The sequence below is a fragment of the Poeciliopsis prolifica genome, unplaced genomic scaffold, assembly GCF_027474105.1.
Source record: "Poeciliopsis prolifica strain line A6 unplaced genomic scaffold, Auburn_PproV2 SCAFFOLD205, whole genome shotgun sequence".
In the NCBI taxonomy this organism is placed as follows: Eukaryota; Metazoa; Chordata; class Actinopteri; order Cyprinodontiformes; family Poeciliidae; genus Poeciliopsis; species Poeciliopsis prolifica.
This window is the reverse complement of record NW_026562580.1, coordinates 21,359-37,249: the sequence shown is the minus strand read 5'-3', so window position 1 is coordinate 37,249 and position 15,891 is coordinate 21,359. Positions and strand designations below refer to the sequence as shown.

The window sequence follows — 15,891 nt, the reverse complement described above, 5'->3', positions numbered from 1 at the left end:
TATTTTTAAACAGTTGAGGAGTAAAGAAATGATTTAAGGATAGAAAGAAGACGCAGAGTTCAGCCTATTGGAGCAAATTGATTATGGATTTTATGAAGTTCTACACATTGCATAGCTCATGTGGCACTTGCTCAGCAATCTGACAGGACACTCTGTACCCGAGGAAGGCATTTTGTACAAGTGCTATTCAGGGTGTGCATTTCAGTTCCTGCAAGTGCTGCACTGCACTGTGGTGACCAGTTTGGTGGAAACTAGTCTTTGAGTCTGTAGGCTGTCTTCTGTCAAGCCGCAGGGAGGGAGATCAGGCAAAGGCCACCTGTGAGACCTTTTCTTCGTCTGGATGTCCCTTCACCAGAAGTGATGTTACGTGGAAGCTGAGCAGCGGCTCAGCATCCAAACCTGTGACTGGCCTCCAGCATTAAGCGCTGCTTATCAGTTTCCACTAGGAAGGACAGTCAGACTACATCTGCCTGCGTAGTGGAGAAGTGCTGGCGTTCTGAATTGTATAAGGTGATGAACTGACAGTGCTTTAAGAAAACAAGTTTCTTTTGTGCTTTAAGTACTTAAGAAGGTTGGAGAAAGTCTGACACCAGTATGTCCACTGGTTGATCCTGTCTTTGTCTTAAGCGCTTTAACAACTTCATTCAGAGGAGATAATGGGCCATTAGTTTTTGACTAGAAATGGCAAACTAGACCAAGATGTGATTTGGTGAAAATAATTTGCTTGTCACCCCGTCACTGAACGCAGGAGTTTCACTAAGTCGGAAAAAGACACGCTCTTTCGTCCCGACACACTCGTGTGGACACAACATCTAGGTTGTGTTTTCTGGATTAGAGCAGCTCTAGATATGGATAAATGGAGATGATGTTCTGCACAGAGAAGTCTTGCATGCACAGAATCTGCTGGGCAGACTCAAGCGCAGCCGCACTCCTCCACAATCATGTTGGGAACGTCCCGCTTCACGATGTTGTACTCGTCATCAAAGTAGAGCATGGACATGGTGCTGAGCTTGGTGGGATGCAGCAGGAGTTCACCGAGCCCGGACTCATGCCTCTCATGCGGTACTGGTTAACCACTGCTGTGTGGAAGGACGAAGCTGAGCCCGGGACGCCCGCCATGTAGGCGGGGCAGCTTCCCTCACAGTAGTTTCCATAATAACCAGCCGGAGCAATGATCCAGTCGTTCCAGCCAATGAGACGGAAGTCGATGTAAAACTGCTGCCGGCAACATAACCCCCCGCTGGTGCCGTCACATTCCAGCCCCCGCTTCCGAATGCGGTGCTTCCCGTCCACCTGATGCGCACGCACCACCAGGAAGGTCGGTGGGACGGGTCGCCCGGGTCCACCAGCACCGGAGTCACTCCGGACGCCTCGCACCCCTCGCAGTGCACCTCCAGGTGTCTCCTGCTGCCCTTCCCAAACACGGCCCGCACCGCCTCCGAGAGCGGAAACGTGTGCCAGCCGCTGCGCTTCAGGTCCACGCGCTTCTCCACCAGAACCCAGCGGCCCGTTGCCTCGTTCCCCTCTGCAGCTCCGGCCTCCTGGTAGTGAATTTTGACGGTGACCTTCCTCCGGAGGCCCTTCTCGGGTCCAGCAGGCAGCAGGCGGAGATACAGCCACAGGTTGGCCTGGGACACATGCAGGTTCTGGTGACCCTCATTGGAGATCAGGAAGTACAGACGGGTTTTAGCGTTTGTTTCTTCCTCTGTGGAAACAGAAGAGACAAAGCAGACGAATCAGTAACTTATCAACACACGGATGTAGGTAAAGATGAACATCACAACGGTAGATTCATCCACAACCTGAAAAATCGGACAACAAAGTCAAACAATAACATTCAGTCGATGAATTACTGCTTACTGTAGACAGACTGCCTGTAATTCTACAGCAATGCATTCTGGGTAATAAATACCATCTGCTGCACATGTGTGGAGAGCGTAAGACGTACCCGTTTCTGAAGTGCATGACAAACTTTTATCAGTGAAAAAATGTTTCAATCCCTTTAACACATGAGGCTGTATTATTATTTCAAATGAAGAAATGTGACCGAGTTCCAATCTGAACTGAAGAACTGGGATTCCTCATCTAGGGGTCAGAGGTCACATGTGGGGTTCGTCATGGTTCCATCCTAGGACTCCTCTCATTCAATATCTATATGATCCCACTGCATCCGGCGACAGCAGGACACAAAATGAGTTACACATTGTGATGTCACCAGGTGACCTTTGGCCCGATCACTGAACAGATACTGAGAACAAAGAAATGTGTGGATAAGACAAAACTCTGATCAGACACAGAAGTTATTAAAGAAAACAATCTAGAGTTCTAGATCTAGAACTATAGAATTATAGATCTATAACTGTATTGTTTTACGTAAAGTACTTTAATCTGACTTTTTGCTGAAATGTGATACACAAATAAATTTGAATGATTAGTAACATTTTATATCAACTATTTATGTTGCTAAATTTGATTTGTTGCAGATGTCCAAACATCTGCAACAAAAAATGAATTTCCAGTTTTTATCTTCAATTTACATAGCCTTAAAAATAAAGTGTAGATGCAAAAGCTACTGAAATGATATCTGCAACCCTGCAGCATCACTTTCAACATTCCTAAATGTTTGTCCATATTATCATATTTTTATCCTGTAATAAAGTTTTTCTATTCTTGAATTTGTCCTGTGTCCCTTTTGTATTTTTTTATCCAGCACACCTCACTAGACTTACTATGACATCCTGCGAGATTTTGTGGGATTTGAGTTTTTAAAAGTGGGCGGGGCCGATCGTTTGGTCTGGGAGAGCATGTGGTGGACAAGGAGTGTAGTGCTGCTACTGCTGCTTTAATACTTTTAAGCCACTTGTTTTTCAGTTTTTATTATGATGAGCTCACTGACATGCTAAGATGTGCCTCTGTTCCAGAACAGCTGATTCAGAGGATCACATGACCTTCTGCAGAGGCTGTTGATCACCACCGATTGAATCCAGCTGTGGCAGAAGAGAAACCCTGATCTAAACCTGCTGATTCAGTCTGTTGATCACTGGGTTAGTAACTGCTTAAACTGGACTATTGCTACTGGTTGGGATCGTTATATGGACATTTTTGAATGAATTTATTTCTAAATGTTTGAGGTTAATGGAAAATTGAACCAGTTACTTGATAGAAGATTATCCTGTATGCACGGTAAATAATTTTCCAACTACAGTACAAATCACCTTTTGCATTATTTTTCTGTCTCTGGTTTTGTTAAATCAACCTGATTTTACCTTAATGTTTTCTGATAAACAAACTTTATTTTAAATATTGATTCCGTCACTTTAACGAGAGCAGCATCATAAATGCTGCATTCTGCTGCAGCATCATAAATGCTGCAGCTTGACGGGTGAATGTCATTGTGTATGTCGACTAACATTGACATAAATCTGAATGAATATTCATGAGCGGGTCCTTATTAATATGACTGAGTGAACATGGGAGCCGAACGCTCTGTGATTCTTCCAGGACACTATTTCACATCTCCACGTCTTTCAGAACGTTTCTGATGTTTATGGTCTTTCTGCCTTCCTCCCTCTGATCCGTGTTTCAGCTGCTGCTTTGGCCCAGAGCCGACCGACTGCAGGGAAACGACAGCAAGTGGCTTCATTAGGCGCCACGGCAGCAAAACATCGGGAGGCAAAGTGACGCCGACCCGAGTCGGAGCCGGGTCGGAGCCGGGTCGGAGCCGGGTCGGCCCGTTTCCTGGTTCATACGGAACCGGACTGGACCTCATGGATGCTGCTCTTCATGTTCTGCCTGTCACCAGGAGTCAAATGTGTTGTTTACATAAATGCTACGTTAATGGCAGGTTATTTTTTAAGTTTGTGTTAACACATTTTTTGGAAATACGGTAATATTAAATAATTATCAATAACATAATACGCAGCATCTGCCAATAAAATGAACACCAGAAGAAACTTTTAATGGTGCAGACCTGTCAGACCAAAACATGAATCAATATTGATTTCTTACGTCACTCATAAAATCAAGTTCAATGTGGCTGTTGATCCACATTCAGATGATGGTTGAATCAACATTGATAGTGTCAGTTATGATGGAAACGTTGATTCAACATGTGAATCACTGTTTCAATTCTGTTTCAATGTAGATTCAATGTTTCTCTCATTTTGTGCTTTCTGGGTATGAACTAATCACCAGAGATGGTTTTTTAGGGTTAGTTAGTGCTGTAAAAATGCTAATCTACTTTTGAACATGTCTTTTGTGTAAGAACAGAAAATGAACATTTCTGACTTGCACTGCTAACCATGGGCGTAAATCCCAGAAGATTGGGCATCTAAATTAACAACCCTCCAGTATGTAAATACTTCCACATTTCTTTCTTTTCACAAGTTAATGTTAACTATTTTAATGTTTCTTCCTTTGAAGGAAGAAACATTAACAAAAATCAGACTGCAGTTCATTATTTCATTACTTTGGCTGATTTATGATAAACTGCCTCGTTATGCTTTAAATCAAAATTAGCTAAACTTCTACGTTGCTTTCATGGACTTGACCCTGTTTTGTTAAAGTCAGCAAATATCTGATTACATTTAAACCTTTAACTCTTCCATTGATAAGCAGAGACTGAAACTGGAGGGGCTAGATTTGAATTTTATTTTCATTCTATGGGTCTCAGCGGTTTGTTTATTGAGAAAAACAAATTTGTTATAAATCACCAGTAGTCACTTTTGGTCCTGCAGGTTGAACACATTAACAACATTTTAAGCCATGTTACATTTCCCTGTAACTTTTCTGACACTCCAAAGTTAAGCTTAAAAAATGTTCTTGTTTATTGTCCCCCGATGGAGAGATAGGATGGACTCCCTTGCTGCTAACGGCACTAAAGAGTAAAACAAATAGCAAACTTCAGTTTTAAACTTTCAACTAAAATAATAATTGCTTGTGTCTGATGTGACTCTCAGGACAAATCTCTGAAATACCCGTCCCATGTGAGTGCACAAATGTAACCTGTCCATGCTGAACATTTTGTAACAAAGTTTTTCACGTTTTCTGACACTATTGATCAGGGATGCCACAATAAGTCACAGCAACAGCATCAATAGTCAACGCAACCACATTCAACCAACTGCACTCACAGATGCACATGCATTCTTACACTGATATGCAAATGAGTGTGTATCATTTAGCTCACTGCCTTGCTCAGGGCACATTGACATTTGGCAGGAGAAAGCTGGAATATAATCCACAGCGTTTGGATCTTTCCTTTCAGCCACAGTGGCGTTTCGGTACGGATGAGGGTTCGTTTATTGTTGAATGTGACTGAACAAAAATATCATGTCTTACTAAACCCTGGCTTTTTAGGTAAGGATGCAGCATTACATAAAAACTCTGAAGTTTTTTGACATTATGACCAGAGGTTACATTTATTTAAGTAACTTAACTTTAAATATATAAATATATGTAAAATAGTTTTCTCCATTAAAACTATTATTTTAAGGAAGATGATGGGAGTTCATCCTGCGATCGGTAGGTTGTTGGTTCAATTCCCACTCTATCTGCCTTTGCTGTGTCCTTGACAACGACGCTCCACCCGCCTCGCCTGCTGTGGTCAGAGAGCCCAGCAGGGGGCGTCGGTGCATGGCGCCCTGGCCTGTGCCAGACTGCCCCAGGGCAGCTGTGGCTACTGTTCAGTAGCTCACCACCATCAGAACTGGAACCATTGATTTCATTAAAAACCATGTGAGTGTCCAGAGAAGCGCTTTTTTAGTCTGATTTCATTTTAGATGAAAAATTCTTTAAGTCAAGTATCATTTTGGCAAACCCTAAACCGACACATGTAGGTGAGGTGATCCACTGATCCACTGGGAATTGAAGTCAGGATCTTCTTGCTGTGACTTGGTTGGGAAAGTGCTGTGTCAAAGGAACATGGAAATTAATGATACCTCTCAAATATCTGGGCCTTTTATGTGGAGACTTTCTGCACATTCAAAACTCCTAAAAGTTGTTGTGATGCCTTTTCCATCCGAACCTACAGACATTTTTCAAATATGACACAATAAGGTAGCAGTTAAGATCCTCACATACAAAGTGCCAAACAATCCGTTTAGGTCTCAGTGCAGCAAGATGTAAAGCAAGCTTTATTCTGTGACTTTTCACAAAGACACACACACTTACACACCAACACATGCTGACACAGAAGACTTTATAAAGGCCTCTGCTTTGTCCCATAAGGTTTGCTCTCTCTGTTCATTTCTATCACTGCATCAGGTGACGTCTGCAGCAGCTTCTGATAGGTCAGTTCTGACCGGCCGGTTCTGGGATCAAGCCCAGTTGGCTTCAAGTCTTCCACTGAACCTGACAGGACCAAAAAGGAGAGGGAGGAGATCAGAGGGGAGCAAAGTGGGGGGTGTTGGTGGACACGGTCAGAGTCTGTGGGGGGTTCATTGAGTTCGCTAAAAACCCACCCATCACTGCATCCTTCCAGGGAGAGCGCTGGAGAGTGACAGGGCTGCGCTGTACGTGAGGCTCCAGGAGACAGACACGCCGCAGCAACGCATTCAAACTTCTCCAGCAAAAAGCACCAAGAGGCAAAAAATAAGAGGCATTTACATGACACTGGCTACTTTCTGCAACAGCACAATAAAGAGATCCAGGGTGTCCAAAGGTGACACGCAGCACTGTTTTGGCTCTTTTTCTTGTTCACCAACTTAATGATGTCTCCCAAATGACCCTGAGGGAACTTGAAAGGTTTCTATTTCAGGAGTTTTGGTACAATGTGCCCATGCAGCGCCTTTCAAAGCAGTTAAATGACTTTGTTTGCTGACTGATTAGTGTGTGTCAGTGTCAACAGGTGGCCACCAAAGACGGGCCCCTCATCCTCTTTAAACTGCCTCTTCCTCCTGTAAACCACAGCTTTACATTCACAAAGAGACCTGTTCAGACCAGCTCTCCTCTCTCAGGCACCACAGCCAGAGACTGGACTACTTTAAACACACATCTGCATCCATCCATGCATATTTACACACACCCATCCTGGAAGCAGGGAACAATATATCAAACAGCCTGGACTATGGCTGTGGGATGAGAAGCACAAAGCAAAGTGAATACATGGCTGACAGAAAGGAGTCAGCTGAACAGCAGCTCATGCCTGGAAACATTGTAAACACCCCTCAGGGGTACAAAGTAAGTAACCTTCCCTCTTTCAGCGCAGAGCCTCCTTACGTGTCTCAACAGCTCTGAGCTGAGAAAAACGGGCTCTGCAGCGCAACCAAGTCATAAACATGAAGGGAGTGAGGACGGATGCTGTTTTTGTACCTAAACAGACTTTACTCTCCACACAGCCTCAAGCAATGAAGTACATTTAAATAGTGCAATCATTTTGTAACAGCTTCTGCTAAAAAAACAAAACAAAAAAACAACAACTAATGAATTTAATTCAACTTTGATTTGAAGTCCCCAAGAACTTTTTTGAAAACATTGCTAATTACAAACAAGTCAATAATTTCCTTTCCAGTAACGTTCGGGTTTATCTTTCTTTTTTTAATGCGGTTCTTGTTCCATCCAGCCTCACAAACAACAAGGTGCTGGCCCCAACACGCCTCACCTGACCTGCGCAGGAGAGGAAGTTGTCAGTGATGATCAGGGACACCTGGGTGGGCTTGGGATGCTAAGGAGCCGCTCCAGCGTGTCTCCACCTGCACCTCCTTGCTGAGGGTGAAGCAGAGCTGAGGCTACTGTGTGGAGGGAGAACGTAGCCTAAGATTGGTCTCTTCAAATCCCCGAAGGCCCAGGCATGGCTGTCAGATACACGGAGTTCAGTTTATTCTTAGGAAACTGATTCGAAACACAAAGAGGCAGATCAGCTCATCCAGACAGCAACACCAGTACAGAAGTAGAAGAATAAAGTCTTCCAGATTCACAACTTTCATTTCAAAGTCATGTTACAAATTAAGAAAGAAAATTTATTCATGTCACTTAGAAAAATCAGAAATAATCTGACAGTAGAAGCTTCAAAATGCTGAAATGCCAAAATTCATTCTTATATAACTTATTGTTTGATTAGCTGGACCAGATGTCAACCAATAAACTTTATAAGCAGACATTGAAAACTGGATAAACAATAATATTTGATCTTTTTGACTTGGGACATATCTGTACATACCACCACTGCCTTTTCAAAAGGTTTTTTTCAAATAAAATCAAATAAACCTGTAAATTCTGATTCAAGAGAAACTCCTCTGGTCAGTCTGAGCATCAAACTCTTGGTATAAAGTACCATAAAAATGTGAAAACATGTAACTGTACCTTTTAGAAAACCATGTAAACAGTGACTCTGAAGCAAAGTTGCATTAGTGTTTTAAAATAACAATTAGAATTGCCAATCTGTTTTCATCATAATCAATTCTTCTCAATATGCAAGTTAGTGATTTTATTTTTTTGACTTTCCCATAAAAATGAGCCCTTGTGGCTAAATCTGGCATATTTACATGACTGTTTAGTTTACTCGTAGTGATCAAAATGCATTGCCTCTTGTTAAATAAATTCAAATTTAAAACACTTTATAAGACAAAAAGCCTTCAACCTGTGTCAAAAAATCAAACAATCAAACAATCCAACACACTCCAGTCATGTAGAAAGATTGAATTTCAGCTACCTCCAATTCAATCCATCACATGTAGGAAAAAAAATCAACTCATCAGAAACAGAAACCAGAGCAGAATAAGTGTCAATCTGCAACAACCGGGTCGGGGTGGAGAAGACGTACGAAGAACAAGGAAAACAAAATAACCAAACCGGAATACTTTCTGCCCTTCACTGGTCAGACCCAAAAGTCTCTAAGGGCTGAAAACTCGCTTCCCCAGAAATTCCCCAGACAGGAAAGTTGCTGATATTTCACAAAAAAATTAGATAAGAATATATAGACAAGTTCAAATAGCTGAACTGAATCTGCGGCGCTGAGGCACAGACTGCGCCATGACTGACATCTTCTCATGAAAAACATGGTCTTGGGATAAGGCCTGATCCTTTGGATGAACCAGTAATGACCTCCTATAATGAAGTCTTAAGTCTGAATGTTTCATGGGGTTCAAAGCTAAAAGGGGCAATTGAGAAGTTCGGAGCTGAACTTCTCTGCTGACCTCTCTCGTTCACCTCTTTCCCTCTCTTGTGCTTCTCGCTCCGCTCCTGTGAATACGGGACATCGAATCCCTCAGCAAAGACACATGGGTGCAATGCAGGGTAAAAAGGAAGATTGGCATCGGCTCACCTCACTGCTCCAGTGCCTTTTGGCAAAGCCCTAACCACTGCAAACCGCAAAGACGTCACAAAGACGCCACAGTTCAGCTTTGCTGTGGGGAGGCAGAGGACTCCAGCTGACCTCTGAGCTCCATATGAACACAAAGCGAGTGAAACACCTATCCACATCCATCTGTTGGCTAAACAGCTGCCCCCCCTCAGCCAACCTTGCCCAAAACCAAGCCTGCGCCCTGGCCTCAGAGCATCGTGGAGACCCCAGAACTGGGCCGTGCCCCGGCTGGCAGCATCCCATCTGAGGAGAGGAGGGATTTGGGCCAACTGGCCATGAGGCAGATGGGGTCCAGGGCAGAAGGGACCCAAGCCAGTTTTATGGTACAATGCCACACAAAGGCTCAAAGGTGTGAGGAAGAATAGAGCTCAGGGAAAGAAAACTCAAGAAGAATCAAAGGAGGCCAACAAACCTTTAGAATGACAAAAGCGTTCTTTTCAACGCTACAATATTTGCACACACGCACACGCACGCACACACACACACACACACACACACACACACACACGCACGCACACAAACACACACACACACACACACGCACACAAACACACACACACACACACACACACACACACACACACACACACACACAATTACCCCATCAGCACACCCCCTCCAGTACAACACTGCAGGATCTCATATATCTCATGCATTATTCCAAGCAAATTCTTTTGTTTGCCTACTTTTTCCTTCTATCTCTGACACGATGTGTTCAGCAGGAACACTTCACACTCTTCTAATAATTGCCTGGCTTTTGTTCTCCTGTCAGGAAAGCATTCAGATCATTCCTACTGGCAATGCAGGAGCTCACAGTTCATTCAGACTAATTGTAGCAGCCAGGCCAGCGGGAAATTAGCTGGCTCTGGGTCCATGTTGGTGCCTTTAATTACAAGTTTTCTTTCCTGTAAACTAATAGTTTGTGTCAAACACACTGTTCTGCCAGAGCTGGCTGACAATTAGTGGATACGTAGGTAACAGAAGATTTTAGTTGTGCCTGGGACTGAGCAAGAGTCTTTGCACTTCAGACAATTAGTTAGATTCCCCTGAAAGGAAGGAGAAACGGCCCAATTGAAGGACTTGGTGTTTATGTGAAGTGCTATCCATGCACTGCTCTGCTGAGTGGGAGCAGAACTTCAGAGATGAAATTTGATTCAGAGCTTTTGCTCCTCTGCTTAGCACATCAAGGTAATTTAAGGACCTGGCTTTAGTTTGATTTCATTTTGATTTTCATCAGACTAAAACAGGGGATTTAGAAGCAGTCACTGGATTTACAGGAGGGAGCGGTGATGTAATAAGAGGATGAAAATGATGACTCCACGCGATCTCATTAGTTTTATGGCCGTTTGAAAGTGTTGTTGTGACTGGCTGATCCATTGTGTCCATAACCCAGACAGGATTAAGCCTTGGAAATAAAATGTAATCCTTTAGGATGGATGTTGGGTCATTACTTCACCTGTTGCACGACTTTCATGAAATAAAGGTGAGGGGGTTCACGTAGGGGTCGAGTCAGACATGCGCAATGAATGATTATTACCTGATTCTGCAAAGCTGATGATCTCCGAGGTTTCTCCCTGAACGTCGTTGCTGAAGGCGGCCTGGCCGTCAAGTTGGGAATCTCCACCCGGCCGTCCTCACGCACTTTGCCGGCGTGCAGCCTCCGCAGCGCTGTCACCATGGCTGCTTTCGGGATGGGGTGCGTGATGTTCGGCCTGTCCCGCATCTGCAGACGATTCAGGATGTGCCGCTTCACCGCCTCCACGAAGTCGATGTTCACCCGCTCCGACTGATCCGGCGCCCTGAGGCCGCAGGAGGCGCACGACTCCCGGGATGAGCTCGGAGTGTCCGTGGCGCTCAGAGTGCTGCTGCGCACGTACACGGCGCACGCAACCAATGACAACGCCAAACTGTATAAGCCCATCGTGCCTCCAAGCTTTAGTTCAAATAAGAATATAGGCTTAATGAATTGACTCACACAAATGAATTAAAGCTACATTCAGCTCACACGTTTGCAAGTCCCGGGGATCATGAACCGCTGCTCCAGCAGACACTTGCAGAAATCCACTCACACATTCCCAAACATGCAGAAGAGCCGCAGAAACTGAGACTAACGTTGTCCAGTCGATGAGCTGCGCCTGGTCCAACACTGGCTGAAATATTGCGCCAGATTAAAGTTCATGTCGCTCACACCGCCTTCACTTGATGATCTGTCAAATCAGCGCGCAGCAGAGAAACGGACTCGCCACGCGTCCGGTCGGCTCTCACATCCAGCAGCTCAGTCAGTCGGAGGCGTCTGCAGCCGCTCCGTCTGTCCCGAGTGTTTTGTGTGCGCGCACACACGTGAGGATTTCCACCCACAGGAGGGACAATCGCGACATCTTCAGTCCCACTTTCATTATCCTCCGGCCCCACGCAGAAGTTGCGTCATGAACCTGCTGACAGCCTCACTTTTTCCCTTCAGTCTTTTCCGCTTTTCTTTCTGTTGCTGCGGATGCAGGAGCAACTAAGTTGTCGTTGTTTCCAGACTGTAAAAGTCGAGCCTCTCGTTCAATACAGTTTAACATCATTAGAAAAACTCACTGCATCTCCTGGAAGTGTTTCCAGCTTTCAAACAGCATGCGTTTTCCACTTTTAACTTGTTTTATTTATAGTACATTAAACTTCAGAGGTTTGGACGTTTTAATCAAAGAAATTGCGCCACCTGTTGGCAGAAATAAATGACTCCTTGTCAGGGGAATTTTCATCCAGTCGTTGTAACTTGTGACCTTTGAAATAGTTTTAATCTACAGCTTTGCTAGTTTTCCACTCATGTTTTAATTTGTTGCGTCTCTCTGGGATAAAATCAGGATTGTGTTTAGAATAAGTATATTCATGATCTAATCATACATAAAAGTGCATAGTATAAAATTCAGTATTATAAATCCAATGTGTAAAATAGTCTGATTGCAATGAAGCTGTTTCTTCTTCCATAACTTTATTTATTTTTATATGCATAAATTAAAGGTTTAGTTATGCAGACAACATATTCTGATTAAATATTGATGAATGCAGTCCGTATCGTCTTTGAAAACTATAAACGGACAAATGTATTTTTTTGAAAAGCTTCATGTAAGATAGATTTTATTAATGCATATTAACCCCCTAAAAAGGAATCCCTTATGATTTTTGATATTTAGCCGTTTTTGAAAATATGACATTTTGTCATGATGGGTCTGAGTTTCTTTCCCCACATTCAGACCACCACCAGGAGAACAGCTGATCACATCAACACAGTTTATTTGAACAATGAGGAAAAGTGAGACTGTAGTTCTTGTCCTTGGGGTTGGCAGCCAGAAGAGCAGTGAGAAAGAGATGGTGAGTTTGAGGGCGTCGGAAAGTGGAAACTCAGGAAGAATCAGACCGATCTTACTTGAGATGAAGCTCGACTTCTGCCAGCAGGGCGATGCCGTGGTTTCCAGGGTTTGGTCTCTGGGTGTCCTTGAAGCGATCCGGGACTCGGTTCTATGCAGGTAGCCGTAGAGGCTGCGGCAGAGGGCGGACAGGTAAGGTCGGGTGTGGAGGCTCGAGGCGAAGCGACGGCCGGCTGAGAATCCAGGAACGGTTTATTGGAGATCTGCAGAGGCAAGGAAGGAACTCGGGCAACCGGGGGAAGCGATCCACGGCGTCACGAGGGGAGAAATCCAGAAGACAGAAATCAGGCTTCACAAGGAAACACCTGAGAGAGGCAACAAGGATTAATTAGTAGAAGTAATTTCAGAGATAGCGCTGAGCGCTAGCTCAGAGGGCCGCAGAGTACCATTACTGGCAAACACTCAGGCAACCAAGAGTTCTTCTTCTTCTTCTTCTATAGGGTTTTCTGGCACTTTGCAAACTTTGTGCATTACCGCCATCAACTGGACGGAGACGTAATTCAGAAATTCGTTTTTCCTATTAGTCTTCAAATCTTAAAATAACTAAATTATGTACATGTTTATACATTCAGACACATACAAACTAAATCCTCTCAGCTAATTTTGTATCTTTTAAATATTTAATAAGTGCTCGAATTATATCATTTGATTGCTGCTTCCCTAATAAATTATCCATATTTATTGACCATCACCCTTTCCAATTCTTTTCTGTATTTTATATATTTTCTATAACAAATCAACACATGTCCTTGTGTTTTCCTGCAATAAGAACAATCAACTGATGGATGTTTTCTTATTATTTCAAACCACTATTTAAACTAGTGCCCAACACTCAACCTGTTAATCCATATTTCCTCTCTCTCATTTATTATAATATTATTTCTCATGATTACCTCCTTCTGTATTTTATGTAAATTTCTTCCTCTTTCTTCTAAATTCCATCTCTCCTGCCATATATTATTTATTTTATCTTTAATAATTACTTTTATTTTTCCTCTACTTAGTGGGACATTATATTCAGTTTCTCTTGCCTTAACTGCTTCTTTAGCCAATTTATCTATTTTTTCATTACCTAACAATTCTTTTATGTGCTGGAACCCAAGTGAATTGAATACTTATCTGTTGTTGCTTTATACTATACATCAAATAAGTAACTTCCTCTAAAAGATCTTGACGGCTCTCAGATTTAATGCTGGTTAAGCAACACATTGAATCTGAGCAGATGAGCCTCACTAGGCTTCACCTAAATAATTGCCAACAAAAAATTGATAGATTATCTGTTCTTCTTTTTCTAACAACTTTTTGTTTTGAAATATAAACTGCTACTCTTGTTTCACCATTTTCCTCTTTTGATGCACAGATAATCTATCAATTTTTTGTGTCATACTTTCATGCTTTATTTATAAATTCTGCTGAATAATTTGATACAAATCTCCACAGGACTGATCTATATTTTTCGGTTTCTAAATTTACTATCAGCATTTTAATTAACCATAGAGCAATTTTAGAGTTACAATTTTATGCATGCTGTATGATTTATCTCCATATGATCTGCAGAAATATTTCCCTTCCATCCAAAACTCATGATGTTATGGCCATATTCTCAACATTCTCTGAATACCTGTTTATTGGCTCATTTTTCTCCAGCCCTTGTAAATTTAACCAATAATTTGCTGACTAAGTCTAGTGGCATTTCCTCCAGTAATAACCTGAAGAGCAGGAATTGGAGACGTTCTAAAAGCCTCAGCACTTTAGCTTGGATTCTATCTAAATGTATTAGCTGACTTATAAACAAAACATCCATAGTCCAACACAGAACAAATTAAAACATCATATATTTTTTTCAAAGATCTGCTTGATGACCCCAAATCATTCCCTGACAAAATATTAATACCTTTTATACATTTATCAATAATCATCTGTACATATAGTCTTATGTTGACAATGTTGTTGTTAATAATTTATCACTTAAAATTTTATTTTAATTTGTTTCACTGTGATGTTGTATTAAAAAGTGTACGTTTTATAGTGTTGTAATTGCTCTAACCCTAACCCTCTCCAGTCAAAGTTCACTATAACTTTCAATTCTGTTGCTGCCATTGAAGTTTTTGTTTTGTCTTCTGCTGATAATTTTTCATCAGCAGAAGACAACATTTGTTTCTTCAGTTGACCAAACATAGGAGACAATGTTTTCCTTTCACACTTTGGCTTTCAGCATGTGTGAACTGTTTGGTCCAAAGGCCAAGGCATTTGACCTTCATTTCAGTGGAGGACATTTTGTGTGAGTTCAACCCAAATAATCCTCCTCTTTGGGCTGCTTGCTGTTTCTTTTATCGTCCACTAGATGGAGGCATAGCCATGTCAGGTGAAATCTGCATCACTGTTTCAGCTATTTTCAACTTTAGAATTGCTTCCTGTTCTATAAAGATAGCCGAAATGAAACACAATGTTTGTGGATTAGAGTTCAGAACGTGGAACATATTAAGAGGTCAGATTCCTTTTGCAAGATTCTATAAAGCCATTTCACTACCTCTGAGGTAGTGAAATGGCTTTATAGGGAGGGCAAAAACTACCTGCATAATTGTAATTATGGAGGGACAGTTTGATATTTGGATTTGTTTTGCAATGAAGCCAAGCCAAGCAGTACATCACAGCAAAGTGGAGATTTGGAAGCAACCTCCCATGTGGATCTGGACAATAAATGTTGGTTATTATATGGGATGAAAACCTCTTAACATGTTTCATACACAGTCAATCAATCAATCAAATTTTATTTGATTAGCACATTTCAGCAGCAAGGCATTTCAAAGTGCTTTACATCATAAACACAAAAACACAAAGTCATGCATCATGGAGTAAACAGTACATTGTTACATATTACATTTCAAATAAAATTCTAAACAGGTGTGTTTTTAGTTGAGATTTAAAGAAAGTCAGGGTTTCTGCTGTTTAACAGTTTTCTGGAAGTTTGTTCCAGATTTTTGGTGCATAGATGCTGAAAGCTGCTTCTCCTCTCTTGGTTCTGGTTCTGGGGATGCAGAGCAGAACCAGAACCAGAACCAGAACCTGAGAGTCTGGAAGGTTGATACAACAACAGCAGATCTTTGATGTATTGTGGTGCTAAACCGTTCAGTGATTTATAAACTAACAACAGTATTTTAAAGTCTATTCTTTGAGCTA

The 15,891-nt window shown here is 42.2% G+C and overlaps 1 protein-coding gene across 1 annotated transcript; it reads right to left on the bottom strand.

Moving 5' to 3' along the window:
- Positions 1-644: 644 nt before the first annotated feature.
- On the bottom strand, positions 645-11,732 carry LOC129356880 (inhibin beta B chain-like). Its single transcript, XM_055026417.1, is given in 5 exon segments — positions 645-1,020; positions 1,023-1,316; positions 1,319-1,705; positions 10,839-10,910; positions 10,913-11,732. Coding segments are annotated over 5 exon segments (1,170 nt in total). The 5' UTR covers positions 11,223-11,732; the 3' UTR covers positions 645-913.
- Between the last annotated feature and the right edge of the window lie 4,159 nt (positions 11,733-15,891).